Source organism: Setaria viridis, chromosome 9 (genome assembly GCF_005286985.2).
Source record: "Setaria viridis chromosome 9, Setaria_viridis_v4.0, whole genome shotgun sequence".
Taxonomy (NCBI): Eukaryota; Viridiplantae; Streptophyta; class Magnoliopsida; order Poales; family Poaceae; genus Setaria; species Setaria viridis.
In genome coordinates, this window is record NC_048271.2 from 19222783 (window position 1) to 19236413 (window position 13631).

Sequence of the window (13631 nt, forward strand, 5' to 3'; positions counted from 1 at the left end):
GCCAACGAGCTCTCTGCCTGGTTTGGTTCCCTCGCTTATTTTCAGCATACGTCACATTGAATGTTTAGATACTAATTAGGAGTATTAAACGTAGATTATTTACAAAACCCATTACATAAGTGGAGGCTAAACGGCGAGACGAATCTATTAAACCTAATTAGTCCATAATTTGACAATGTGTTGCTACAGTAAACATTTGCTAGACGAATCTATTAAACCTAATTAGTCCATAATTTGACAATGTGTTGCTACAGTAAACATTTGCTAATGATGAATTAATTAGACTTAATAGATTCGTCTCGCCGTTTAGCCTCCACTTATGTAATGGGTTTTGTAAATAGTCTACGTTTAATACTTCTAATTAGTATCTAAACATTCGATGTGACACATGCTAAAAATAAGCAAATGGAACCAAACGCCCCTCTAAGACAATCCAAATCCAACTTATCCGTGGCTTCCTCCAAAAGATCAAAAAGTTCTTTTGACTTTGAACACTTCAATGCAATAGATGTTGCCTTCCGTGAGATACGCGTGGCATGGGTACTTTCCTCCTCGTATCCTTGTTTCTGAATATAAAATCCTCTCTTTGCATATTTTATCCATCTGTGTTGGATATATTGCGAAGGCAAAATGAAAACATCGTTGACATTGAAGACTTTGAAGGCATGCTTGCACAATATACCTATCAGATATGAATGCCATGTTTCATAAATTTGTATCAGATATGAATGCCATGTTTCATAAATTTGTATTAGATGCTGTATTATTGCAATTTCAAATTTGAATATATATATATACGTACCTATGGATTCGTACTTCCTGCAAGCACATGTAATGGTACTGTCTGCTTTGTTGAATATGATAGTTGCTCCATAATCAGAATGCATATGCATAACCGTATATGTTAGAATTAACCCTTCGGCTTGCAACAACTTACAAGAGAATGAAAATTGTTTGCTAAATTCTTCCTCAAACTCTTTATGCATCCTCCCTGTATATGACTCAGCTGCTTTCTTTAACAGAGGAATATGAGTAACTGGGCTCTTTCGACATGAATTAAAATCTTCATCCAACTTATTATTTTGAAGACTACTGGAAACCTTCTCACATTCTTCAAGAAGTTCCGAAAGACCCAGTTTTCTACGAAATCTTTTCTTAAATACATTATTCATACCTTCGCTCCTTTGGGTCGAGTTCATATCAGCTGTAAATGAGTCACGATACACAGCAGCCCATTTTGCCCTCAAATCATATAGGTTTGCCATCCATTTGTTGTCCTCAAGGTTGTAGTCACATAATAACTCATCCCACTTCTTTTTGAAGTAAAACTCTGATCTGTCTTCATAGACACATCTCCTAAAATCAGGTAGAAACTTGACAGGATACTTTTGAATTACATGGCTGAAATGTTTAGCAACATTAAGGTAAATATGCCATAAACAGAGGTGATGACTTGTGTTTGGAAATACATAAGCAATTGCTCCTGCCATGGCCGCGTCTTGATGAGTGAAGATTGTGCTAGGATGTTTGCCTGACATTGCTCTTAGAAAGGTTTCAAATAGCCAAACAAATGATGGTATAGTCTCGTCAAATAACAGTGCAGCCTCAAAAATGATAGTCTGCTTGTGATGGTTGGTTCTGAGGAATGGAGCAAAAGACATTTCAAACTTATTAGTCTGAAACGTTGTGTCAAATGACACAGCATCACCAAAACATGTGTAATCCATGATAGATTGGCCATCTGCCCAAAAGAAATTAGCTATCCGACCATCTTTCTTCTCTATTTGCATGGCATAAAAAAAGTTGGATCCTCTATCTGCTTATGCTTCAAGTATTCCAGTAGTGTTTCTGCATCATTGGATTCTAAATACTTCTTGCGCTCACGGCCAATCTCATTGTTGCAATCCATCCGTGAGAATGGCACTTTGTCGGCTCCTCCATAAAACTCCTTCATAAACTCAAAAACCTGGGCTGGCTTCATCCCGGATTGCCTCATCTACCCAATTAGCTTCATGTCCGCTTCTTGAACACTTCATTGGGACCTCAGCTTGTCCCTTTTATTTGGACTAGCAAGGTAATGGTTGTGATCAAGTATAACCTTTTGCACCGTCCAAATCCCCTCTTTACTAATACTAAACTGAACACGAGCACCACAATCCGTCCTTGTAGTGTGCCTTGATGCTTCAGTTTCTCGATGACCTTCGTTACTGCAAACCAAATACTTCTGACGTAGAGTCCCATCTCCTCGTCACTTTGTATGGCTCTTTCTAATACTAAACCCAATCTTGCCGGCATAGGTGTTGTACATCTCATAAGCTTTATCCTCTGATTCGAAAGCCATTCCAACTTCAGGAACAATCATAGGTTGCACAACTTCATCAGCCATCTCTTGTACATTAAGTCAAGAATTAATGTGACTTACCTTTGCGATATGAAAAATTACGCTCTCAGTTAAATAAATTATTTGTAATTTAGTTACCTTATCTTGTGCTTCATCTGCTATTTCTTCGGGTATCATGCAACAAACTCTGATGTTATTGTCGGAGTAGTTTTGTGCAATCTAGCATATATATGGTCACAAATCAGTGGAGCTGGAGGTCATGTAACACGGTCAAACACATACGTGAAAACTCATGATGACCAAAGAATGTGAAAAAAAATATGTACCTGCGTTGGCTACATTCCGTTGTATGTTAGGGTAGGCACAGACGACACCGTAAGCAATGAGTCGAGAACGTTGTCCTTCTCCTAGCTTCCTACCACCATTGCAACTGTGATATGTGGGGAGGCTTCTCCTGTCGTGGAATGCAGATTGGTATCCTCCTGGCCTCCTTCTCCCATGACGGCTGCTACAGTTGCGATGCTCGTCGAAGATTTCTATGGCGGCTGTCCTCCTATGCCACGATCTAGGATCGCACAAGGACGTCTTCTCCTGACCTAGGCTACGGCGTCGGAAAACGGTGGTAGCGTCGGCGGCACACAAGGGATGTGGTGGCAGACAACGAACGGATTCTCACGCGGAGGTTTTAACGAGAGGCAGGGCGGTTATCATCTAGCGGAGGTTTCAACGTGGGCGGACGACAGTTTCTGTTTCTCATCTAGCGTTGGTTTCTATTTCGCATCTGGTTTTGACGATGAGCCGAGCGAGCGAGCTAGCGACGGAGCTAGCGATTGAACGAGCGAGCCGAGTGAGCCAGCGGCCCAGGCGTTCCCACGCGACCGAGCCGAGCACGCGCTTTCATTCCCAGCGGAGTTCCCTCGCACGATCGCGCTGGACACCCATGCGGCAGAAATCGGGAGGGAGGCTGCATGAGAGAAGTATGCGGACGGTCCTCACCCAATTTTTTTCCGCATGGATGGGCCACTGCTGGTGCCTGCCTGACTTCCGTTCAGCCCAGACCTCGCCGCTGGCCGCCGGGCAAACGGCAATGAGATGCAAGAAGACAGTTACTTGGTAAAATTTGATAAAAAAAAAACTCTCTCCGTTAAGCGGTTATCATCGCAAATATGGGCTTCGCAAAATCATCATTGAATCATTTCCTCATTTTAGTGATTTCTTTTCCATTTTCCTCATTTTAGTGGTGATTTTGCAAAACTCATGTTTACAATGGCAATTTTACAAAGCCCATCATGTAGGACAGTAAAAATTCAAATTTGTCATCCTTACTGGTGCAAGCGACAAGGATAATGTGGTCTGATGCTGAGCGAGTGAGCAATCTCCAATTTTAGAGACCAGAGCCATTCCTGTAATTTCAGCATGAGATTGTGCACTAGAAAGATTTAGCAAAAGAAAACCTTTTCAAGTCAAATGCCCAGCAAACAGTCTAGAAAACTAATTCGCTCATTTCATGGCGGGGCCAATTATCTCATTTGACCATTGTTGTAAAAAGTAAAACACTACTCCAAGGACTCAATCCTGATGGATTAGGAGCTCACCCACAAGAGAAGGTCACCTGAGTCAGGGCATCAGTTGTCCGAAAACTGGTAGCACAGAGTGTCAAAAGAAACAAAAGGTAACGCTTCAAAGATTTCTAAAGGTCACCTGAATTTGCACCTGATTTGTAACTTGTAAGGAGGGTTCTGCTTTAGCTCGCGAAAGTAACACAAACATGAAGAACACAAGCACAGTAAAGATATTCTATCGACAATACCAGAAACAGCAGTTTAGTTGAACTAGACAGGGGTATCAGTATTAGACTTCACTTTAATATTTTTCATGGTGACACTTCAGTTCAGTTATGTTTGCAACACCAATTTTGGTAAGTATAATTCCTCCAAAAATCCCCTCCAGGTCCTCCAGTCGAATTTCCAACAAGAATGTACTTATCCGAGGACAAACATTTAGTTCGCCCTCCAGATCACAACTGCGTTTTACTAGAAATCTTTCACAATTTATATTCACAAATCAGCTTCCACCTCTCAAGTTATAATTGTTTGGCTGCAGAGTGATGTTATGAAACAGACAGTATACAAACACATATCTTTCCATATCCTCCTGAGCCAACTGACCATAGCTATATCTGACAAGCTTGCACACCATGCTGACAAGATGAAGAAAGTATGAATCTATGATGATCAGCAGAGAATAATAACACAGTTTGGTTCAATCTTATATTCGGCTCCAATTCAGCAGAAAGCTGGTGTTTCAGTCGAAGTCAATCCATGCACCAGAACTGGTATACAATTTGTTATAAAATTAATCAACACGTGAGGTTAGCACATTACGACTTCTAGTATTGCCGGTAAAAGTTCAGATGGTAACAAATAAAATGTTGTTGAATCAAAGATGATAACAAATGAAATATTGTTGAATCAAATTAACTGTGGTGTGAAATAAACACATATAAGCAGATAAGGAAGATGACAATAAAAATGATATTGTAAATACGAAAAAAGCATATCATGACTCGTTGGTAATATACAGCAAAGTTTTCATGTAGAAACAATGGCACAAGAGTGCCTTTAGTTGGCAATTAAATAACATGTAGCAATAAATTCTTGGAAACTACAGACTTACAAAAGCAACGGCCTGCTATGCATCAATTAGCTAGAGAATATTATTTTATCTGAAGGAAAATGGCAAGAGCTCTGCCTCTCAATTAAGAAGGAAAGAGAGTTCATATGTACACAAGGCCCTCATGGATCGCAAACGAGTAGAAGAACAATCAAGGAACTAAGTGATCATGGTGTATGCCCTTTTGTACTGCCCCAAACATTCTTTTATTCTAGAGAAAAATAGTGATACGTCAAGACACAGACACGGATGACTACGAGTACTAGGATTGCTGAAAATTTTCGCTTAGCTGTATATAACCATCACCTTTAGTAGCAAGAATAAACTTTGCAAATCTTCTATACATAAGCCTTTATCCTACTTACCCTGAATGACACATTGTACTGAACAAAGCACTCCCCACATAGCAAAATAAAAGTTAAACTAATGTCAGAAAAAACTGAAATCAATGTGCAATTTTGTAAATGAACTAATTCACATTAGCAAAAATGTTTCTTGAGCAAGCTTGGTCGTTAACTTCTTCACAAGAGCAGGGCAGCTTTTAGCAGATGCTCAAAGGAAGTTCCACAAAATTCATGTACATATGCTGCTCAATTTGTGAAATGAGACAGTAATGACGTATAAACAACACAAAAGCAAATAACAAATAGTCTGTAAACAACTTCTAGGTGTATGTCCAGTGCGCTAAACGCATGCTAAGTGAGCTGGAGACTAGATGAAGTGGATAATCAGTTTTACATGTGGTTAGCAAAGGAACTTTTGCGGCACTCCTGATTTGACACAATCTTGTCTATCAAAAGACTCCAACTGTTCATGCAGATAACAAGTGGTAAAAATTCATGGTTTCATGAAAACCTTGGACTGATGGACCTATTAAAACACTAGCATGATATGCATTTATTTGCTAGAAAAGATAGTAATATATCATGAGATAAACAGGTGCTAGGACTATAGAGTAATTCAACTAACCTCTGTATAACTGTCAATTCATCCAAGTATGAATAACTTTCCAAATCTTTCATACGAAGTCCATCAGCAGTGACTGAAATGAGTTCCTAGTACTCCCTGAATGTCCATGAACCTTTGTACTGAACTGAAGATGCATGCAACATGAATCTGAATTGGCTGCCAGCATCGTACGAAGGAACAATTGGTTAACTTTGATGGTAGTACTAGGCATGCAGGATTATAACTAAAGTAGCTGCATGTGGCATTAGAATAATTGTTCCTTACATCATGGCTAGAATTTACCCACAAAGTATACGTCCACTGAACTAAAAACAAGCCGAGGTACATCGCATACTTTTGACGACGAGACTATACACATATAACAAATTAAAGTAGTACTTGATAGCTTAGGCTTATCCACTAACGTTTTTCTGGGTAATTCCAATATTGTCACTGCCAAAACATAGGCTCATGCTCATAACTTTCTTCTCTTGCACAATCGGGTAGCAAGGTTGGACATTAACTCCTTCACAAGAGCAGGGCAGCTTTTAGTTAGATGCTCAAAGCCATCGGTTACCATGACAGCCTCCGGTGCATCAGGAGATGTCACGAACTCAATGCAAGCCTCCTTCAGTCCCTGGCAGTCGTGCTGTTCCGCCAATACAAGTGTGGTTGCGGCAGTGCTCACTTCTAGATCATTGCTGAGGAACTGGCCTTCAGTACTGGCTCTAAACCCCCCTTTACTACCGGTTGTGCAACCGGTACTTCTATATCGGTGCTAAAGGGGGTCCTTTAGTACCGGATCAAATAACCGGTACTAAAGGGTATGTATTAGTACCAGTTGGGGAGACCAACCAGTACTAATCCATTTTTTCCCAAAAAATAAAGAAAAAAATATGCGCGTGTCACAAGTCACGCGTAATATGCACGTGCGCAGTCCGTGAGGATTCGAACCCACGACCTCCATCCTCGCGTGATCCTTCCTTACCAGTCTACCTACACAGCACGTGTGATGAATGTAGATATACTTTATTTTTGAAGTAAACTCGTGGAAAGACCTTTAGTACTGGGTCCTACCACCACCCAGTACTAAAAGTGATCATTTTGTACCGGGTGGTGTTATAACCCGGTACTGGTACTAAAAGTGATCCTTTAGTACCGGATGGTGTTATTATCCAGTACTAAAAGTTCTAGGAGCATTAGTACCGGGTCGTACCTTTCAGTACCGGGTGGTGTTACGACCCGGTACTAAAAGACCTCCGAGGACTCCCCCCCCCCAATTTTGGACCCCGTACTAATGCTAACATTAGTACCGGATAAAAAGCAACCGGTACTAAGGTAGAGGATGAATGCTCATATTTCTAGTAGTGGATGGTGGCAGGCCCTTTAGCACTCTCTTCAAGGGGAGAGGAAGATGGATATGTAATCAGTGTACAGGGGGCGCTCGCCATTAGGGTAGTACCAGAGCTGCTAGGAGCGACCTCCAACCCTGAAAGGACAAGACTTGATGCCCTCGCCATTGGGTAGCTCTTCCTTAGTGCGCGAGTAGGCTTCGATGTGCAGGACATGGTGCCCGGTGACTGTGCCCGCAACGATGGCCAAGGCGGAGCCGGGATCGGCGACATCAGCGGCACCAGATCCGGGAGGCAACATGGTGGTGGCGATGCGGGATTGGGATGCGAGAGGTGGAGCGGCGGCTGAGCGAGGCGGCAAGGGTTTTGGGTTGGCGGCGAGCAGATGGATGGGGAAAGCGAGAGAAACGACGTTGAAGAGGCGGTGCCTGGGCCCTTGTGGGTCGGCCGAAGAAGTTGCCCGTGAGATGTCTACAGTTTTTATTTCACGAAGGGTGTATTTGGTTGAGATATGGCTTTTAAAAAATAGCTATGAGCTATGGGATGTGGAAAAGCTATTGTAGATTGTGGGTTGTGGAAAGCTGAAAGCCGTTTGGTGAAGCAGGTGTGGCTTTTTGAAAACACTTATGAGCGGACCCCACATATCATTCACAGTCCACCCAACTCAACTCTCTCCCTCTCTCACTGATGAACGGACCCCACTCATCAGCATCTTCTTCTTCCTCCCGACGGTACACAGATCGATAGGAGCCTCGTCGGTGGTCGGGGCCTTGCCGGCCAATCACGCGCCCACCTGCGGCGAATCTCGCGTGCGCACCGGCAGCGAATCGCACTCCCGCATCCACCCGCAACGTATCTCTGCTAGCACCCAAACAACTCCAAGAATCCAAGCAAATCCTCTACGAGAAGAGCACGAGTGCAATGAGCTTGGCCTCCAGGTAGTGGCTAGCCTTGCGAACGAGCTCAGCAATGTAAAGCTTGGTGCTACCGCCGGCGGAGAGGAGGAGGCCCGCCTCGTCCATTCCTGAGGGCCGGGGAAGGGGGCGCCGGCAGAGAGGGAGGAGTGCTGCCGGCGTCGACTTGAAACATTATTAATTTCATTTCAAGTTCTTTCTAGGAATTGCAATGAAATATTACCTATGTTTTGTTTAACTATTCCATTTATTTGTTCAGGACAAGGTAAACAAGTATTACAGAACATCATGACAAGTAAATTACACATGGTTGTCGTTGCTGCAGACAAGTGGTGGACACCTAGGATTGTCTTGTGTCAATCTGCTGGTGCCTGGCCCTCTGAAATTTGCTTATGCTCAGTCTGTCCTGACTGAACACTACCAACATCGTCAAAATAACGATAATTAGCTTTAGTCTTTAGGTGAAGCAAAGTAGTTTCTACATTTGCTGAAGGTGCAAACTTTAGGTGACGTTTCGTTTGAGTTTGCACCTGACCTGTACTTTTGTAAGGCGGGTTACTGCTGTTCTGCTTTAGCTCGTGAAAGTAATGTAACGTTTTAAAGACTTCGTATTTCTAAAGTACACTATAGTTTATTCAAAATCGGGGGTTTATCCGTGTATCTTTAAAAAAATGTGCAGGTTGCACATTAACATACTGAAGCTGAACTATGAGTACGGCACATAATGCAAACTGACAAGGCAGCAACTGGCATTCCAGTAAACTGTCCATTTTTCATTAAAGATGTCTCGACAATATCAGAAACAACGAGCCTGTTCAGCTGGACTTATAAGCCGGCTGAAAAACTGAAACGGCTGATTTGTTGTGAGAGAAAAACACTGTTCGGTAGCTGATAAGCTGGCTGAATAAGCTGAAGCGAACAGGCCCGTAACAGTTTTAGGTGAACAGACAGGGGTATCAATGTTATACTTCAGTTTAACAATTGCTATGGTGAAAAAATACAATGGTTTAGTTATGTTTGCAACAACAATTTTGGTCAGTATAATTCCTCCGAAAATATCCAGATTATCCATTCCAAACCAGCAATATACTTATCCCACGACAAACCTTTGGTTCGTCCTCCTCCAGAACAAAACTATGCTTCGCTACTCAAAACCAGCCTCCAAACCATATCAAATGTAGTGGAACTGGTATACAATTTGTTATAAATTTGATAAATACATGAGATTAGGCCACTATTAGTATTACCGGTAAAAGTTTCAGATGGTAGCAAATGAAATGTTGTTCAATCAAAGGTTACATTTCCTGTATATATGTTACTCAGTTTGAAACTAAAATGTGCTGTGAGATAAACACATATAACCAGATCAGGCAGATGGCAATAAAATGGTATTGTAAATATGGAAAAGCGTATCATGGCTTGGTGGTAGTATTCAGCAAAGTTTTCCTGTAGAACTATGGGACAAGAATGCCTTTAGTTGGCAATTAAATAATGCGTAGCAATAGATTCTTGGAAACTATGGAGATACGAAAGCAACGACCTGCTACGCAGCAATTAGCTCGAGAGAATAGTGATACATCAGGACACGAACTCTGCTGTATAGAACCATCACTTCAAGGAGATTGCACAACTTTTCCTCGCAAATCAGCTTGAGCCTCGGCGTGTCATACCTGTCCGCTGCTTCCAACAAATGCTGAGCCGACGGGGTACCCATGTAGGTACGTGTTTCTGGTGTGAGACGGCAACGGTTTCCCTGCCGGATCGAGCAAACTGAACTTAGCTCGCACCTTGACAGGGCTGGTTGCACTCTCTTCAAGGAAGAGGGACATGGATCTGTGATCAGCATACTGGAGCGCTCGCCGTTCGGGTAGTACCGTACCAGAGGCGCCAGGAACGACCTCCAACACCGAAAGGGCGAGACTTGATGCCCTTGCGGCGTGGTCCTCAATTATTCAGGACACGGTAAAAGAAGCAGCAAATTAAATTACAGAACATCACATGGCAAGCAAACACAAAAGAAAAATCCACAGAGAAGTTGCTTCTGTAGACAAGTGATGAACACCTGGAAATTGGCAGTCCTGGTCAAAGCACCATATGAGTTTACAGGAAGATCTTCATGCAGTGTCGAAGTTATGCAATCTGATACAAAAAGCATACGGTTTATCCGATCATACGTCTTTGATCAACGAGAAAAAGAATCAGCATAGTGATCATTGTGATATTGTTGGATACAATTGATTGGCATTTCTTGTACATTGTTCGGAAACGAAGCAGTGATGATGACAACAAAAATGGTATTTGAAAATCAAACAGTGATCACAACAGCAAAATATGACACATATTATCTTTACATTCATATCAATCTTTGTGAATGATTTGAGCTACACTGTGTACTTAATTTTTTTTGGGAAGGAGAGGAAAGAAAATTAACAGGTCTTCTTGTGACAAGGAAGTACAAAGCAATGCAACGCATGGTGTTGAAGAGAGACCAAAACAAGGAAAAAATGGAAAATTGTATTCAAGAAAAAAAGATATATAGAGGAAAATTAGATTCATATCTTCCTAGCACAGTTAAATCCTGGTCTTCTAATTTTGGCTCATCTAAATATCTTTTGACAATATACTACATATGTCCATACAGAACGCTGTCTCAAGTCTCAACTCAAGAAAATAACATGAAAATGAATACACAATTATTAAGTTCATGGAAACTGAGTTGTTGAGAAATTTCATTCAAATTAACTACTGCATAATTATCACTTCTAGATGCAAAGGGTGGAAAACTTCCAGATATTTTCGTCAGTAGATATCACCGCTGTCTTCAATTGTGCCCCAAGCTTACTGAACCAGCATAAAGCTTTGTACTGTATAGTACAAAATAAAGATGCATCCAACTATCCAAGCAGCTAAAAATAAAGCTAGTGCCAGTGCAATCTGAAAAATAAAAATGCTTACAAGCATCAAGATAAATATGTAAAGGCTATAAAGAACTTGTAAGCAAACTTAATTTTTCTCATGGCATCCACAAAGATTTTTCTTGTATCATAGTACTAGAACCAGAGTGCATAGGTACATTGCATATTTTTTAGGACCACAGTGCAGATAAGTACTAGAACTACTAATTGATAGCAAGGCCACTAATTTTTCCATTCAGTATGGTTGCAGTTGTCATTACTGCAACGCCAAGCTCGTTACCAGAATTTGCTTCCCAGTATCAACGGCACCGGGAAGCAAGCTTGGATATTATCTCCTTCACAAGAGCAGGGCAGCTTTTAGTCAGATGCTCAAATCCATCTGTTGCCATGACCTCCTCCAGCACATGATGAGATAGAAGGAACTCAATGCAAGCATCCTTGAGACCACGGCAGTTGTGCTGTTCAGCCAACACTAACGTGGTCGCGGCCGAGCTCACGTCTAGGTGCCTGCACAACTTATCCTCACAAATCAGTTTGAGCCTCTGCATGTCATACCTGTCCGCCGCTTCCAGCAGGTGCTGAGCCATGACGGACTCCTCTTGTTCCTCCATCTGCGGCAGCGAGTCGGTGTAGATGAAATGGAGCAAGGCCTTGAACACCTGAGGTAACATATCATCAATCTGGATGATGCAACCCCCTGTGGCAGTGCTCTCTTTCATTGCACCGCACAGCTCTGCCTTGAAGACCCGCGACCGGGCCGCGAGGAGAAACCTGTGCGCGCTGAATGCCTCGCCGGCGACTTGGAATGTGACGTCGGCGCCCTCTTTGCCCACGAGGAGATTGTTCAGATGCTGATCCAGGTCAGATGGTGGCACAGCGAGCGAAACAAGCGGTGATGCGGCAATCCTATCCTCCGTGCGGAGCTCGTCGGAAATAATGATGCCGCAGCTGATCGTGAAGCAGTCGTTGAAGAGGTGCTCCGACTTCTCCAAGAACTCCCTCCTAACCAAATCCGGGAAGCCGTACCCTGTGCCGTCGGGGGAAAAGGAAAACTCTTTCAGCCACGTGGAGTTGTTCAATGGCACCGGTTTCCCTGCTCGATCGAGCAAATCGAACCTGGCTCGCGCCATCACGGGCCCTCCGGGACTCTCGTCGAGGTGGAGGAAGACGGATATGAAATCGGCGTCCTTGGAGGACTGGCCGTTGGGGAAGTAGTGGATGCACCAGCGGTGACCCGCCGCACTGAAAGGGCGAGACTGGATGGATCTGCCGGTGGGGAGCTTATCCTTGGTGCACGAGTAGCCGTCGATGTGGAGAAGGTGGTGACCCGTGACCGTGCCCCCGACGATGGCCGAGGCGGAGCGGTGCTCGTTACCACCGAGCACGGCAGATCCCGGCGCTGGCATGGCGGCGGGGATGCGGAACGGCGGCCGGCGAGGGTTTTGCCGCTTGGGCTGGTTTTGTGTTGGGGACACGAAGGGCTTTCTACGGCGAAGAAATGGGTCTTTGAGACGGGCCGCGTACCTGATCCACCACCGTTGCGAAGGCACAGATGGGCCGGGCTGCCCCAATCTAGGCCATTCCGCCAGCCCAAACAGTCTGACAGAGCGCCCGGTCACGTGAGTAGTTTATGAACTTCTGAAGCTTCAGATTCGTGCGGCTGATATCGTCCGTCCAATCCTGAATAGTGCCTTCTTCTTGCGCCGCCGCCTCCAAACCTTAGTGCTGCTGCCATTCGCTGACGTGTCCTCACACTAGCGAGAAGCCGAGGTCGGAGGGGTGGGGGTGGGCAGGAGCGGCTCGACGACGAGGTCGCCACCAGCCATGGGTGGTGGAGGAAGTGCCCCGAATTAGGAAAGTGCGGGATGGAAGGGCGGGCGGCCTGGCAGCTGTCGACCATGCTGGCGGAGGCAGTGGCAAGGGTGGATGAGCGTTGGGGAAGAAGGAGGTGGTGCGGATGGGCCCTACTAGGCTGTGGGCCTAAACCATGGTTCTTATCTGACTTCCACTAATTAGATAGGATAGGACCCCGTCATGTAGGACTGAGGGGCTGTTTGGCTATAGCTCTTCAAGTTTAACACCCGTCGTATTATATGTTTGATGCTAATTAGGAGTATTAAATATAAGCTAATTATAAAACTAATTGCACAGATAGAGTATAATTCACGAGACGAATCTATTAAACCTAATTAATTCATGATTTGACAATGTGGTGCTACAGTAACCATTGTTAATGATGGATTAATTAGGTTTAATAGATTCGTCTTGTGAATTAGCACAGGGTTCTGCAATTATTTTATAATTAGCTCATGTTTAGTTCTCCTAATTAGCATCCGAACATCCGATGTGACACTGTTAAAGTTTAGCATCTCGTATCCAAACACCCCCTGAGCATAAAGCCTTTGAGTAGGCTAAATAAATAAGTACACAATTTGAACATAGCATGAGTTGGATGCTCAATAATTTTCTTTTGAATCACTCTACAAAG

At 43.5% G+C, this 13631-nt stretch overlaps 1 protein-coding gene across 1 annotated transcript; it reads right to left on the reverse strand.

The window, feature by feature from the left end:
• Positions 1-11219: 11219 nt before the first annotated feature.
• On the reverse strand, positions 11220-13196 carry LOC117837901 (BTB/POZ and MATH domain-containing protein 2). Its single transcript, XM_034717712.2, has one exon. The coding sequence runs from the start codon at positions 12547-12549 to the stop codon at positions 11443-11445; it is 1107 nt and encodes a 368-aa protein (XP_034573603.1). The 5' UTR covers positions 12550-13196; the 3' UTR covers positions 11220-11442.
• Between the last annotated feature and the right edge of the window lie 435 nt (positions 13197-13631).

Excerpts from the sequence above, each read along its gene's own strand:
- LOC117837901 (XM_034717712.2), bottom strand. The coding sequence starts at position 12,549 with ATGCCAGCGCCGGGATCTGCCGTGCTCGGTGGTAACGAGCACCGCTCC.